This window comes from Bufo gargarizans, chromosome 1 (assembly GCF_014858855.1).
Source record: "Bufo gargarizans isolate SCDJY-AF-19 chromosome 1, ASM1485885v1, whole genome shotgun sequence".
In the NCBI taxonomy this organism is placed as follows: Eukaryota; Metazoa; Chordata; class Amphibia; order Anura; family Bufonidae; genus Bufo; species Bufo gargarizans.
This window is the reverse complement of record NC_058080.1, coordinates 507,881,899-507,898,805: the sequence shown is the minus strand read 5'-3', so window position 1 is coordinate 507,898,805 and position 16,907 is coordinate 507,881,899. Positions and strand designations below refer to the sequence as shown.

Genomic DNA, 16,907 nt, shown 5'->3' with positions numbered 1-16,907 from the left:
CAACTCCCCTCTTACTTTCCAATTGAACTCGGTGTTCTACAAAAATGACAAGGGGGATCCTGGACCTCCTGAAAGTATACATTTCTGGCTGCTTGTACAATTCCAAGCAAGGTCCGCTTACATGAGGTGGGAATTCCTTAAGCAATGGAAACGTTGAACCCCCTTCAGAAAGACAAGTAGTGGCAGGTTTTGTTTCCTTGTACAAGTCACTTTATGCTACTACCAACTGTGAAACAAACTCCTGCTTTCCACACAGGAATCTGCTTTGACCAGAGAAGCTAGACCTCTCCTAGACCAGCCCTGGATCTCCAGGGCCAGGAGGCCACTCCAGCAAAATTTAGGAACTATACTTTATGTATTTACTCCTGAGACGAGTTCCCTCCCTGTATCAGTTTCCAAACTAATCAGTGACTATTCCTAAACCAGAATTCACTGAAACGTAATGGGGGAGATTTATCAAAACTGGTGTAAAGTAGAACTGGCTTAGTTGCCCATAGCAACCAATCAGATTCCACCATTCATTTTACAGAGCTCCTTTGGAAAATGAAAGGTGGAATCTGATTGGTTGCTATGGGCAACTAAGCCAGTTCTACTTTACACCAGTTTTGATAAATCTCACCCAATGTCAAATAGTTTGCAAAGTATCGTATTCACTGAAAATCCATAAAACTTAACATGTAATAGTAAATATTAAAATACAGAATACAAAATTTCACCCATCAAGAAAGCACACATGTATGTGATGATACATAGGTCCAATAATAAGGCCCTTATTGTATATTTCATCGGTTCTAATGTCAGCGGGGGCAAAAAAAAAAAAAAAAGAAAAGTCAAGTAGTGTTGAGGGGAAGGACAGCAAGATATGAGCCTAGAGGTCTGTAATACACCCTAATACTCCTTATACCAGGGATACTCAACTGCCGAACTGCGGATGCCAGCTGTCCAGACCAACGCATGTCCTAATTTTCTGTGAACACAGATACAGTGGAGTACAAGGGTCAGCTCCCTGCCTTCAGTGCTTCAGCGCAGGCAGGTACAATGCAGTGACGTCATTGTGCCATGGCACAGAGCAGACCTGGGGGCATGTGAGGGTATCAGTCTGTGTGGGAGGCACTTAAAGGGGTTATCCAGTTTCAAGAAAATCCCCCACATGTGCCAGGCCCCTCACCAGTAATATACTTACCCCGCTCCCGGCGCCGCTCCTGGTCCCCGCATCGCCTCTGCTGCTTCTCCCTGCACACGGATGAAAACATTCGAAAACAAACGGGAGGGAGCAGCCAATGGCAGGCGGGGACAGGGACGAGTCTCCCTAGCATCCCCCGTGATGCTAGAAAGGCTCGTCCCCTGCTGTTGGCTGCTTCCCCCGACACCGGATGTTTTCATCTGTGTGCAGGGAAAAGCAGCAGCGGCGGCACAGGGTAAGTATAATACCGGTGAGGGGCTAAGCACATGTGGGGGGTTTTCTTGAAATTGGATAACCCCTTTAAGGGAGTATTATACTATGTGGGGGGCACCAAGGGATCATCCTGCTGGAAGGGTAGCCACTTACTTATCATCCTACTGTGAGGGGGCACCTGGAGGTGTCATACTGTGTGGCGGCACTATGAGAGCATCATACTGTGGGGGGTGGCACTAAGGGTGCATCATTAATGTCTGTGGTGCACTGGGCTTCATTACTGTTTGAGAGGCAATAATCGAGCATCCTTACCATGTGGGGTACTATTACTGTGTGGAGGGCAAAAGGGAATTGGGTGGGATTCTGCAGCGCACTACGTGCCACTGGTGTTGTCCCGCCTTGCAGTTTTTCCACTCAAACCTTCACCCAAAAGCAGACCCCAGAGAAATAGCAGGGTCGTTGCCCCAAAATCTGGAATCTGGGTCCTGTTTGGCCATGCAGAGTCCCTACCATAGAGAAAAATATTCTTGTTGCTGCTATACAGGTGAAACTCGAAAAATTAGAATATCGTGCAAAAGTCCATTTATTTCAATCAGTTATTGTGAGCCAAAACCAGGTGCGGGTGAAAAACACAGAACAGGTGGATATCTTTCCATCACACCTTATGTTTGAGTGGCCTCCACTCATGGTTTTGGCTAAAACAAAATGATGGAAATAACTGACCAAATAACTGATGTGTGAACTGGGCCTTAGGGCTCTTTCACACTTGTGTTCTTTTTTTCCGGCATAGAGTTCCGTCGTCGGGGCTCTATGCCGGAAGAATCCTGATCAGTTTTATCCTAATGCATTCTGAATGGAGTGAAATCCGTTCAGGATGCATCAGGATGTCTTCAGTTCCGGAACGGAACGTTTTTTGGCCGGAGAAAATACCGCAGCATGCTGCGCTTTTTGCTCCGGCCCAAAATCCTGAACACTTGCCGCAAGGCCGGATCCGGAATTAATGCCCATTGAAAGGCATTGATCCGGATCCGGCCTTAAGCTAAACGTCGTTTCGGCGCATTGCCGGATCCGACGTTTAGCTTTTTCTGAATGGTTACCATGGCTGCCGGGATGCTAAAGTCCTGGCAGCCATGGTAAAGTGTAGCGGGGAGCAGTATACTTACCGTCCGTGCGGCTCCCGGGGCGCTCCAGAGTGACGTCAGGGCGCCCCAAGCGCATGGATGACGTGATCGCATGGCACGTCATCCATGCGCATGGGGCGCTCTGACGTCACTCTGGAGCGCCCCGGGAGCCGCGCGGACTGTAAGTATACCGCTCCCCGCTCCTACTATGGCAACCAGGACTTTAATAGCGTCCTGGCTGCCATAGTAACACTGAAAGCATTTTGAAGACGGATCCGTCTTCAAATGCTTTCAGTTCACTTGCGTTTTTCCGGATCCGGCGTGTACCTCCGGCAAGTGGAGTACACGCCGGACCGGACAACGCAAGTGTGAAAGAGGCCTTAGCTGTAAGCCATAATCATCCAAATATAGCAAATAAAGGCTTGAAATATCTCGCTTTGCATGTAATGAGTCTCATATGTTAGTTTCACCTTTAAGTTGCATTACTGAAATAAATAAACTTTGCACAATATTCTAATTTTTCAAGTTTCACCTGTAATTATCCATAAATCAAGAATCAACAGATACCAGAACTGCAAAAAGTAACTCTGTCCAAGAAAACGGAAAAAAATGCTGGAACCCTGGTCTATATAAACCTTGCCAGCTATTCATAGCATATATCTGATAATGCATATACTCCCAAGCCCTGACTCGTTTCTCTGCTTGCACGTTCATTAGGGGACACTGGTCAGTCCCAAGATGTCAATGAAGAGTAAGGCTACTTTCACACTTGCAACAGAGTGATCCAGCAAGCAGTTCCGTCGCCGGATCTGGCAATCTGTATGCAAACGGAAAGCATTTGTAGATGGATCCGTCTCACAAATGCATTGCAAGAACAGATCCGTTTCTATTTTTTTTCCCCACATTTTTAGAGGTCCGGAAGTATCCCGGAATTTTGGATGGAGATAAAACTGCAGTTTGCTGCGGTATTATCTCCGTCCTGAAAAGTAAAAAAGACTGAAGACATCCTGATGCATCCTGATCGGATTTCTCTCCATTCAGAATGCATGGGGAGAAAACTGATCAGTTCTCTTCCGGTATTGAGCCCCTAGGATGGAACTCAGAAAAGAAAACTGCAAGTGTGAAAGTACCCTTAAGAGTGCTGGGTGTAAAAACAGGCTTGTCAAGGAATAACTCACAAATACCACCTCAGTGAAGAAAAATGGACACACTCAGTTTTTCATGGTTATTTTTCAACCATTTTGCATCCATTTTTCTGGCCATTTTTAACAGCTGTTAAAACTCACGTTAAGCTATTCTAGCAGAGGAACAGCCTGCCAGCTCCGTACTACTGTTTGCACACATGTGCTGCCGGCCCATTCACTATAATGTGGACTGGCCGGACATCCGGCCGCAGCACCGCAAACATGGAGAAAGGCCGCCGGACAAAAACCACAGAGTGCAGTATACATAATGTCTTCCAGCTTTAATAATGTCCCCCTGCAGTAATAATGTCTCTGATAGTGGCCCGCAGCAGTAATAATGTCCCCCAGAGTGGACCCCAACAGAATCAATGTCCAGCACGCACAGGGACAGTTGCTCTTCACTTGCAGAAGGACCTGCGCTCCCAGCATGATGGCGTCACCATGTGTTCCCAGCAATCACGACAGACAGCCTTTTTTTCACTGTAAGGCCCCATTCACACAAGAGTGACGGATTAGGTCCGGATGCGTTCAGTGAATTGCAATTGCGTTCAGTTGTTCAGTGTTTTACGTGCGAGTGCAATGCGTTTTTATATGTTTTTCACGCGCGTGATAAAAAAACTGAAGGTTTACAAACAACCTCTCCTAGCAACCATCAGTGAAAAACGCATCGCATCCTCACCTGCTTCCGGATGCAATGCGTTTTTCACGCAGCCCCAATAACTTCTATGGAGCCAGGGCTCCGTGAAAAACACAGAATATAGAACATGCTTTGTTTTTCACGCATGCACAGACCAGAAGGACGGATCCGGCATTCCGGTATTTTGAATGCCAGATCTGGCACTAATACATTCCTATGGAAAAAAATGCCGGATCCGGTATTCAGGCAAGTCTTCAATTTTTTTCACCGGAGATAAAACCGTAACATGCTACGGTTTTCTCTTTTGCCTGATCAGTCAAAATGACTGAACTGAAGACATCCTGATGCATCCTGAACGGATTACTCTCCATTCAGAATGCATTGGGATATGCCTGATCAGTTCTTTTCCGGTATTGAGCCCTTTTGACGGAACTCTATGCCGGAAAAGAAAAACGCTAGTGTGAAAGTAGCCTTAGACATTGGAACATAGGGCATGTGCCATTCGTTTCCATTTGCACTTTTCATGACATCCCCTTAGTATATGTTGTTAGGACTCCATACAGTATATACTAAACAGGTTACAGGCCATGGGGTACCCCCTTCTGATATAAGGAAAACATGGTAAAATCAGCTGTATTAGATACCATTATTGCCTGTCTGAGCACATTACTATGACAAACATCCATTTTTTTGTATACATTCTAGTATTGGAAAAACTCTGCTCATGGCTGACGTCTATGCTTTTAAAAGGGCATGAACTTCAGGGAACTTTGGCAATGGTGAAATTTGTGAACAGAAATGCAGAGATTACAATTGTTTATACAAAGTGCAAGTCCATGTTCAGATGTGCTGGAGATATCACGATAGTTCAGTACAAATTCACTAAAAATAAGTGATTATTTACTGTACAAAGCGTAGAAATCAGGGTATGCCTATTTTGTTTCTGAAATGTCGTCACTACCCTTTACTGTAAATAATATAGATTTTGCCATGGATTCACTGCAAAATCTGCTGAGGGAAGCATGCCGGGTAAATTGAATACACTATAGTATACATACAGTTGCAAGAAAAAGTATGTGAACCCTTTGGAATCCCTTGGTCATAAAATGTGATCTGATCTTCATCTAAGGCCTCGTTCACACTTCAGTGTTTGGTCAGTGATTTCCATCAGTGATTTGTGAGCCAAAACCAGGTGCAGCTCTAAACATAGAAAAGGAGCAGATCTTTCCTTTTTACCTAATGTCTATGGAGGCTCCACTTCTGGTTTTGGCTCACAAATCACTGATAGAAATCACTGACCAAACACTGAAGTGTGAACTAGGCCTAAGTCACAACAATAGACAATCACAGTCTGCTTAAACTAATAACACACAAAGAATTACATGTTACCATGTTTTTATTGAACACACCATGTAAACATCACAGTGCAGGTGGAAAAAGTATGTGAACCCTTGGATTTAATACCTGGTTGAACCTCCTTTGGCAGCAATAACTTCAACCAATCGTTTCCTGTAGTTGCAGATCAGACTTGCACAACGGTCAGGAGTAATTCTTTACCATTCCTCTTTACAGAACGGTTTCAGTTCAGCAATATTCTTGGGATGTCTGGTGTGAATCGCTTTCTTGAGGTCATGCCACAGCATCTCAATCGGGTTGAGGTCAGGACTCTGACTGGGCCACTCCAGAAGGCGTATTTTCTTCTGTTTAAGCCATTCTGTTGTTGATTTATTTCTATGCTTTGGGTCGTTGTCCTGTTGCAACACCCATCTTCTGTTGAGCTTCAGCTGGTGGACAGATGGCCTTAAGTTCTCCTGAAAAATGTCTTGATAAACTTGGGAATTCATTTTTCCTTTGATGATAGCAATTCGTCCAGGCCCTGACGTAGCAGAGCAGCCCCAAACCATAATGTGCCCACCACCATACTTCACAGTTGGGATGAGGTTTTGATGTTGGTGTGCTGTGCCTCACTTTTCTCCACACATAGTGTTGTGTGTTTCTTCCAAACAACTCAACTTTGGTTTCATCTGTCCACAGAATATTTTGCCAGTACTGCTGTGGAACATCCAGGTGCTCTTGTGCAAACTGTAAACGTGCAGCAATGTTTTTTTGGACAGCAGTGGCTTCCTCTGTGGTATCCTCCCATTAAATCCATTCTTGTTTAGTGTTTTACATATCGTAGATTCGCTAACAGGGATGTTAGCATATGCCAGAGACTTTTGTAAGTCTTTAGCTGACACTGTAGGATTCTTCTTCACCTCATTGAGCAGTCTGCGCTGTTCTCTTGCAGTCATCTTTACAGGACGGCCACTCCTAGGGAGAGTAGCAGCAGTGCTGAACTGTCTCCATTTATAGACAATTTGTCTTACCATGGACTGATGAACAGCAAGGCTTTTGGAGATACTTTTATAACCCTTTCCAGCTTTATGCAAGTCAACAATTCTTAATCGTAGGTCTTCTGAGAGCTCTTTTGTGCGAGGCATCATTCACATCAGGCAATGCTTCTTGTGAAGAGAAAACCCAGAACTGGAGTGTGTTTTTTATAGGGCAGGGCAGCTGTAACCAACACCTCCAATCTCATCTCATTGATTGGACTCTAGTTGGCTGACACCTCACTCCGATTAGGTCTTGGAGATGTCATTAGTCTAGGGGTTCACATACTTTTTCCACCTGCACTGTGAATGTTTACATGGTGTGTTCAATAAAAACATGGTAACATTTAATTCTTTGTGTGTTATTAGTTTAAGCAGACTGTGATTGTCTAGTGTTGTGACTTAGATGAAGATCAGATGACATTTTATGACCAATTTGTGCAGAAATCTATATCATTCCAAAGGGTTCACATACTTTTTCTTGCAACTGTATTACTGTGCTGTATTATCTCATCCTAGTTCTGGATTCACAGCAACACTGCTCATTACTGTTGTATAATGTACTACATGCTACTTCTGCGTCTAAGTGAGTCTGAGGGAGAGTCACTCTCTCTGTGCACTATGTATGGGAGACATCTGAGCAGCTTGTGCTGAGGGAAACTGAGAATTAGATATGAAGCTTGCAGAAGAGGAAACTGGGTAAGTCATATAATGGCCAGAAATAGTGGTACTCCTTACGTACTCCCACATGACAGCTTATTTCCTAGAGGAGTATTCAGTTAGGTGCAGGTTACCTTTTGACATAATGATCTCTGTACCCTTCTAGATATTTTTTATGTTTTTTAAATATAATTTTTTTCATTTATTGGCATAATTTGTACATAATGTTATTAAACTAATTCTCCTTCTGGAACCAGTCCCTACAGGCAAAGCAGAAATCACTGTTACAGCAGTTAGACAGATCATCACAAGAGTGTGAAAACTTGCACGGTATCCTGGGGGATGCAGATGAAGAAAGAGCCAAATTGGAAGATCAAATAGAGCAAATGAAGACACAGGAGGAAAGTCTAAGGAGCCAAATGAGGGAACAGCAGGTGCTATTAATGACTGATTTCTTTTTGTACCAAAAAGTAAATTACTATACAGAGGTCTGAAGAGGAATATCATTCCAGCTCCACTTGATGCATGGCCATTTTACTTATTTGTGTGATCAAAAGACCAAAATGCAGTGATCTGCTGCTCTTATTCTCTATTCGTCCATCTTACCACATGTAGGACACGACAAAGACTCTTCGGCAGGAGAAGGTGACACTGGAGATGTCCGTTGCAGCGGTGACCAGCCAGCTAACAGAATTACAAGGGTGCCTACAGGAACAGAAGGAAACCGAGAGATTGCTGGTGTGCTACCCAGACTTGCACCCTCTCCCAGAATTTGAGAGTAAGTCAAGAGAATTGTCTTTTATCACAACAGATCTACGTTTCAGACTATAGATTAGATTTAGATTGGCTTGTTATGTAGGCTTTTAGATATTATACAATATCTTTACCAAAAGTGTATGTTGATTTGAAGGGGTTATCCAACAAAAAGTATTACTATTCAATGAATAGGAAATATTACTGCAATATACAGGCTTTAAAAATATTGTTTGGTTTTCTATGTACATTACATTTTCCTCTCTGGTAGCGCCCCCTGCTGTTTATCTTTCTGGTCCACCTTCCCCTGGTGGTGGACGCACATGCTCAGCAGCTTCCCTGCTCCTCTCCCCTCAGTGCTGTCATAGTGATCTCATAGTAAGGCGGGTGAAGACGCCCAGGCACCATTCATTCATTCCTAATTCTGAATTCATAGAAATATATTTTTATCTCTCTCTAGATAGGGGGGAAGGAAATTGTGGGGGCATTACATACCATATGTATCTCTGGGGCTATATGTCAGGGACCATTTTCTATGCATGGGAGAAAGTGATTAACTGGAGCTCATTGCAGTGCATCCTGGGAAATGCCCACCCACAGAAAGGAAAGAAAATCCGCCAGATACTATGAGTGAAAAAAAAAACACTCTCACACCCCCAAATAGAGCAGAATGCTTTGTGTAGACCTTATCAATACACCCGCCGTATATCGACTAAAACAAACACTAACCTAATAAAAGGAGCAGATTGATCAGCCATGTACCAGGTTAGGCTACTTTCACACTCGCGCACCTCACCTCCTAAGCAAGCAGCGTTTTGGTGTCCGCCTCCAAAGCGGAATGGAGACGAAACGGAGGCAAACTGGTGCATTCTAAACGGATCCTTATCCATTAAGAATGCATTGGGGCTAAACTGATCCGTTTTGGAGCGCTTGTGAGAGCCCTGAACAGATCTCACAAACGTAAAGCCAAAACGTGAGTGTGAAAGTAGCCTTATTAAGGACACGAAAAAGCGGTCTTCCAGAAAAGAGGATGTTCCCTCAAATATGAGAAGTTATGGGAACCGTGGTTGGAGTTTGTGCGATTGAAAAATATCACGGGGTAAAGATGCAGCCGATACCAGAATGGGGAGGGTAGATGGGAGGTTCATGATTAAAAGGGCATTATACATGTCATAATATGTTTGTAGATGTACATGTGCATTGAATTGTTGAGACCTACTCCTTGATGTAACCTTAAAGGGAACCTGTCACCGGGTTTTGTGTATAGAGCTCAGGACATGGGTTGCTAGATGGCCATTAGCACATCTGCAATACCCAGTCCCCATAGCTCTGTGTGCTTTTATTGTGTAAAAAAAAAAAAATGATTTGATACATATTCAAATTAACCTGAGCTGAGTCCTGTCCCTGACTCATCTCACGTACAGGACTCATCTCACATACAGGACTCATCTCAGGTTAATTTGCATATGTATCAAATCATTTTTTTTACACAATAAAAGCACACAGAGCTATGGGGACTGGGTATTGCTGATGTGCTAGCGGCCATTTAGAAACCCATGTCCTCAGCTCTATACACAAAATCCAGGTGACAGGTTCCCTTTAATGTACGATGCTTATTGATATACACTGGAAACGAATAAAAATTATCTGATTTAAAAAAAAAAATATGGGTGTAATGTAAATAGCGTGTTGTCCAGTTTGATGAGGCTCCTTCTGCTTCCGTTGCACAATAAATACAAACTGTTGTCGCACCTCATAGGCTCCGGGGACATTACCGAAGATATGGAAAAACAGCTTCAAGCCAACAGTATCCGAATAAGCATTCTGGAGGAGGAGAATTCAAAACTACGAGTCAGCCTGCATAAACTAGGGGAGAAAAGCAAACTAGGGGCGCTGAAGGTGAGTGCAGAGACGAGGATGAACAAGAAAAGGGTTAACATGTCTAACTACAGAACATACAATCCAAACTTGCATTTTGTGTGAGTTTAATCAAAGGAGATGTACACTTTTACAAACTTTTTTCTTTTTTATTGCTCTATTGCATTTCAAATCTAAAAAAATGCATTGTCGCTCCTATCGAAGGGGTCATATTAGCAAGAAGAGGAGTTGGAGGGAGCTTTGTAACATGACTGCAGACTCAGACTATTTGCCCTGGAGTTGTATACACAAAATTGTTGAATTAGTAAAGTTGCTCTTTTTTCTTTTTTTTGAAAAATGAAGCAATTAAAAATGGTTTAAAATATATACCGTATTTTTCGGACTTTAAGACACACTTTTCCCCCCCAGAAAAGTGAGGGGAAAAATAGCAGTACGTCTTATAGTGCGAATGCTAATGACCGCTTTCTTTATGGAAGTGGTCATTAGTATGCAGGAGGCGCGGTAAGGAAAGCGATGTGCGGCTGTACTGTCCCTCGCTGGTCTTCTTCTGGGCCCTGCTCTGCACTGTGGCCTGACTGTGTACAGCTTCAGGACGTAGTGCAAGTAGGTGCACACTATGACCTGACGAGGTGCACACTATGACCTGCCACTGGTAGCGCCGACCAGAGCATGCAAGGTAAATTATATTGTTTTGTTTGTTTTAATGTCTGATCTGAGGTCTGATGGGGGTCTAATCTGAGGATGATGGGGGTCTAAACTGAGGCTTATGGGTGTTTGATCTGAAAGTCATGGGGTTCTGATCTGAAGCTCTTGGGGATCTGATCTGAGGCTGATGGAGGCTGGAGATCTGATGAGGATCTGATCTGAGATCTGATGGAGCTTGGGGGTCTGATCTGGTTTTTTATTTGATTTTTTTTTTTTGATTTTTTTTTTTACATTTTCCTCCTCTAAATCCTGGATGCATCTTATAGTCCAGTGTGTCTTGTAGTCCGAAAAATACAGTACATATTCTTTAATAGGGTTGTTTCGGGTATCGATGCCAGTATCGATTCGGTATCAGGATGTTAATTTTTTCGATACTAGACTCTCCACTTATGGCGCTCTCCGCGCGGTCAGACAGTGGAGAAGGAGGGAGGGAGGGAGTCTCTCCCTCCTATGAGGTGGCCGCGCTGAGCCAAATGAAGTGAGCGGGCTCTGAAGTTGCCCACACCACTGCCACCAATGAATGTGCTGCTATTAATTAAAGCAGGAGGGGGACAGGGGAGGGAATACACTGCTGCGCCGTCTGAGCTAGTGAGCTCTGCAAACGGCAGCAGCCTCCTCCTCCTGAGTGTCCTCGCCAGAGTCAAGCAGCCAGTATAGCAGGTGCCTGGCCACTGTGCCACCAATGATAATTAACCTATACAAATACAGGAGACGGGTGCCGGCGATATCCTCCTCCTGTATCTGTATTAAAGGTTAATTATCATTGGTGGCGCAGTGCACCCCCCCAGTATTAAAGTCATTGGTGGCGCAGTGCCCCCCCCCCCCCCCCCCCCCCAGTATTAAAATCATTGGTGGCAGTGGCCACAGGGTCTCCTCCCCTCCTCATTGGTGGTACAGTGGCAGTTCTGATCGGAGCCCCAGCAGTGTAATCCTGGGGCTCTGATTGGTTACCATGGCAGCCAGGACGCTACTAAAGCCTCGGCTGCCATAGTCAGCTCCCTGCTGCTGTGTGCTGTACGCCCACAGGGAGATCTATTAGGGTGAATAGGACAAGGGATTAAAAGATCCCAGGTTCTAGTCCCTAAGGGCAATAGTTATTAAATAAAAAAAAAGTAAAAAAAAACCCACCAAAATATTAAGTATAGATCGCCCCCTTTCCCAATTTCACATATAAAATATATAAACAATAAATAAACATATTACATATCGCCACGTCTAAAAAGTTCAAACTATTAAAATATAAAAAAAACTCCTATACGGTGAACGCCATAACAGAAAAAAAAAAACCCTCACGATTTGCAATTTTTTTTAGTCACCTTGCCCCCCCAAAAAATAGGATAAAATGCTGAATGCACGATGCTTTTTTGGTGTTTTTTTTCGCGTGGTATCGAATGGAATCGAGTATCGCAACCGAATCAAAATTTTGGTATCGAAACAACCCTATTCTTTAACTAGCCATGAACTGGGTTGTGTATAGGGGAAAATTTAACAATATCGGTCATAAAATACACATAGATTTACGTTCACATATAGTGATCCTATGTGAAAAGAGTACTCTAAAATAACGTACCCACTCAGTGTACATCAACATACACGAACCAAAGATAAACTGAGACTAAAAGGGTTTTTGTAGCAAAATATAGATATACTTTATTGAATAATTGTCATAAAATATTAGATGTGATACATCGGATAAAAAAGTGGACTACACCTGAGGGGACATAACACAATAGACCAGTAGGTGGAGGACGATAAAAAAAACAACCACAATTGGCTGAAATACACACTAGGTCTACTGATGTATACAAAAATCACACAAATATCCAAGTCGTATCAAAGTGCAAGTGCATATCTCTGTAAACATGAAGGAAATAACCATCAATACCCTAGAATTGGGCCGTAAGCAGAGATATATACATACATATAAATTAGTCACTTAAATGGCCGTGTCCACTGTTAGTGAACACAAACTCTATAGAAAAGGGATTGCAACAAATAATCCTTCTATCACATATAGCAAATGGACAGATGTACTAAAAGCATATAGCATATGCAGGCACCAACCACTTTTACAAAAGCCTCCCATAGAATAACATACCCATAAACCAGTAGTGTCCGCCTCAGAAGAGCCACGTACCCCGTTGCACGTTTCGGCTAAAATGCCTTCCTCTGTGATGGAACGCTTCCTCTCCTACAATCTTTCTGCTGAGTTGAGCAGTGTAAAGGGGTCTTAAGAGCCTAATTGAATGAGGACATGGAATATACTATATGGTACATAATTAGCTGAACTTTGGAAAAACTTTTGATAAGTCATGGTGGCATATAGTGCTGAGATCCCCACCAATCGCTCACATAGCACTTTCTTTCTCCTTGCTGCAGGAGACAGGCTCAATAGAAAGTCCACGGGCCTATCTTGATTGCATCTACTATAGCGAGGAGAGAGAGCGCACTATACGAACGCTTGCTTCTCCCCCTCCTAGTTATCGGTAGTGGTCTCAGCACTCAGACCTCTACAGATTAAAACCTTTGCTATGTCACCATAATGTGACTTTGGCATCTGACTGCTAAGAAAACCCGGGAGTGCAATGTCTCCCCCTAGTGGGGATTGAGGGAGCTGGATAGTGTGTGCAGTAGTCTCAGTCCTGAATGATCCCAGGCCGCCACAGATAGGTCTGTGTCAGGGCTCCATAGGAACATAGGGGGAGATTTATCAAGACTGGCACTTTCTGCTGGGGGATGCACCTAATTTATAATGAGGCGCAGGTCTCGTCAGAAATGTATTCATCCACATGTACTGATATACAAAAAGATATGAATTGGTTCCATTTATCTACAAAGTTAAGGCTACTTTCACATTCGCGTTTTGTGCGGATTCGCTATGGACGGATCCGTTCACATAAAACAACCGTCTGCATCTGTTCAAAACACATCCATTTGTATTATCTGTAACATTGCCAAGACAGAGCAGTCTTGAACACCATTGAAAGTCAATGGGGGACGGATCCGTTTTCTATTATGCCAGATTGTGTCAGTGAAAACGGATCCGTCCCCATTGACTTACATTGTGTGCCAGGACATTTGGCGCAGTCAGTGTTTTGGTGTCCACCTCCAGAGCAGAATGGAGACTGAACGGAGGCAAACTGATGCATTCTGAGCGGATCCTTTCCCATTCAGAATGCATTAGGGCAAAACTGATCCGTTTTGGACCGCTTGTGAGAGCCCTGAACGGATCTCACAAATGGAAAGCCAAAACGCGAGTGTGAAAGTCAGTGCAGTTTCTAGGTAAAATTTCTCTCAGGGCGAGTGTCAAAAAAACTCCCCCCCCCCCCCCCTTCAAAACTGCTCGATGAAATACATTGTAAAAAATGTTCAACCACATTGCACGGACGGTCACAGTGACGCACCCAGTGACCCACAGACTCAGGCTCTCACTCACAGCAGGCTTTTTTATCAGCACTGCTCCGGGCGGGCGGTAACAGGCAGGCAGTGTGGCCGGCGGTGCTCACCTCACTCACTGTACGTCACGCGGCGCATGACGTACAGTGAGTGAGCGCCGCCTGCAGAGCCTGCCTGTGGGGGGACATTATTTTTAATAAGGATCACTATGGACATTATTTAGAATGGAGGCTGCTGTGGGTGTCATTACTCATTATAACTATAATGTGACGTCTGATAGTTATAGTTATATTACCCTGCCCTGTATAATAATTTACCCAGCGGGGTAATATAACTAAGGGGTATCAGGGATGGGTACATTATTATACAGGGCATGGGCAGGGTAATATAAGGCTGCTTTCACACTAGCGTTCGGGTTTCCGTTCGTGAGCTCCGTTTGAAGGAGCTCACGAGCGGACCCGAACGCAGCCGTCCAGCCCTGATGCAGTCTGAATGGAGGCGGATCCGCTCAGACTGCATCAGTCTGGCGGCGTTCAGCCTCCGCTCCGCTCGCCTCCGCACGGACAGGCGGACAGCTGAACGCTGCTTGCAGCGTTCGGGTGTCCGCCTGGCCGTGCGGAGGCGTGCGGATCCGTCCAGACTTACAATGTAAGTCAATGGGGACGGATCCGTTTGAAGATGCCACAATGTGGCTCAATCTTCAAGCGGATCCGTCCCCCATTGACTTTACATTGAAAGTCTGGACGGATCCGTCCCAGGCTATTTTCACACTTAGCTTTTTTTAGCTAATATAATGCAGACGGATCCGTTCTGAACGGAGCCTCCGTCTGCATTATTATGGGCGGATCCGTTCAGAACGGATCCGCCCGAACGCTAGTGTGAAAGTAGCCTAACTCAGCTCAGGACTAGGCCTATCAGACATTATAGTTATAATGAGTAATGACACCCACAGCAGCCTCCATTCTAAATAATGTCCATAGTGATCCTTATTAAACTTAATGTCCCCCACAGTGACAGTGGCCCCCATTTTCATGTCTCCCACAGTGGCCCCCGCCCCCCATTGTAATTAATGCCCCCCCCAGACCATCACTCGCCTCACAGCAGGCTTCTTTTCAGCATCAGCACTGCTCAGGGGCTCAGGGAGGTAGTGATGTCCGGATCATGAACGAATCGTTCTTTTGAACCGATTCAGTTCACTGATCCGGAAGAGTCGGTTCCTCTGACTGAGCTGATCCGAATGAAACGGCTCAGTCAGATCAGCACAGAGGCAGCAGCAGCCAGTGTAATAGCCCTGCCCTCCAACCAATCAGAGGCAGCCAGTGGACGCTAGCCCCGCCCTCCAACCAATCAGAGGCCGCAGCACTGACTCCCAGCACAGGGGGAGTCGCAGGGACTCAGAGAATCTATTAGTTAAAAGAATCGAATGAGTCAGAGACTCATTGCCGTGTGCCGTTGCCAATGGTAAAGCTGGGAGATAGGGTGCCGTTAACCATCACTCTAGCCGTGGGGGAAGCATACATAGCCATTGTGGCAGCAATGAACTGGGGCGGAATCCCATACTTAGCCAAGGCCAGACGCATAAAAAGCCAATCAATACGATCAAACGCTTTTTCTGCGTCTGTCCCCAGGAGAACCAAAGGAATGGATTTCTCCCTAGCTTGGTGTAGAACATTCACAATCCTAACAGTGTTCATCCTACCTTCCCTGCCAGCCACAAAACCCACCTGTTCAGCATTAATTAAATTGGGTAGACACGATTCTTTTAACTAAAACTCTCAGGCAATTATCACAGTCTGCTCCACTGCAGCAGAGCTGTGTTTGCCAGGAGCCAGTCCCTCCTGACCTTCGGTTCACTTGAGAGCCGACTCAGCAAGTGAACTGAAGATTCGATGAGCTGAGCATGCGCATTGATCTTCAGTTCACTTGCCTCTGCCGGCTCATGAAGTGAACCGAAGATCCGATTCCTGAATCGGTTCATTTGAATGAGCTGATTCAAATGAACCGATTCAGCTCAAAGATCCGAACTTCCCATCACTACAGGGAGGACGGTAACAGGCAGGCAGTGTGGCGCTCACACACTCACTGTACGTCACGCGCCTGCACCGCCTAGTGGGAGGAGCAGGCGCGTGACGTCAGTAAGTGCCGCCCGCACGTACCGGAGCTGAGTGACTGGACTCGGTAGTACGTACTGTCTGAAGAGGACTCGGCACTCGGGCGCAGGTCGCAGGGCAGGCGAGATCTCAGAGGGAGGGAGCCAGGGCGCACGGCAGAGAAACGACAAGAGGGCGCCCCTGCCGCCCGGCCCGCCCGCCCCTAGAAACAGCCCTGGTGAAAGTAGCCTAACTAAGTTCAAGAAATATCAAAGAAAGACCCTTAAAATCAAAGTTTTATTAGAATCATTTAAAGGACCTGACCTTGCAGGTCACAATGGATGGCTATCACGCCCCTGATCAGTAGGTAAATACACAATTAAGAAAATGCAAAAAATTAAAGAATGAGAAAACAATGGCTATGGATAGTGTAGAAGAAAATGGAGGAGGAGGAGGGGGGCTTTCTCCAGTGGGATGATTTTCCCCATAGAAACCCTATTATTTCCTTAGCCTGGAGACAACCCCTGATGGTGGAGCCTGTCCATCCTCGTAAGATATCCGAGGCTGGATTTAAATACCGGGTCACTGTGAGCCTTCCGCCCACTGGAATGAACATTTCTGGCGGGTGGAACGCATCACTCCATGACGCCAACTATTTCCGGGTCCGTGGAACACAGGTGCTACTTACGGATCTATGGGACGCAGCGCTATGGGGCCA

The 16,907-nt window shown here is 45.0% G+C and overlaps 1 protein-coding gene across 1 annotated transcript in view; it reads left to right on the top strand.

Annotated features, from left to right (window-relative positions):
• CCDC157 (coiled-coil domain containing 157) overlaps positions 1-16,907 on the top strand; it is a 45,556-nt gene that overhangs the window by 16,474 nt on the left and 12,175 nt on the right. Inside the window, exons 7-9 of the mRNA XM_044288516.1 lie at positions 7,625-7,801; positions 7,983-8,145; positions 9,880-10,019. Coding sequence (XP_044144451.1) covers positions 7,625-7,801; positions 7,983-8,145; positions 9,880-10,019 — 480 coding nt within the window. The remainder of the gene's footprint in view (positions 1-7,624; positions 7,802-7,982; positions 8,146-9,879; positions 10,020-16,907) is intronic.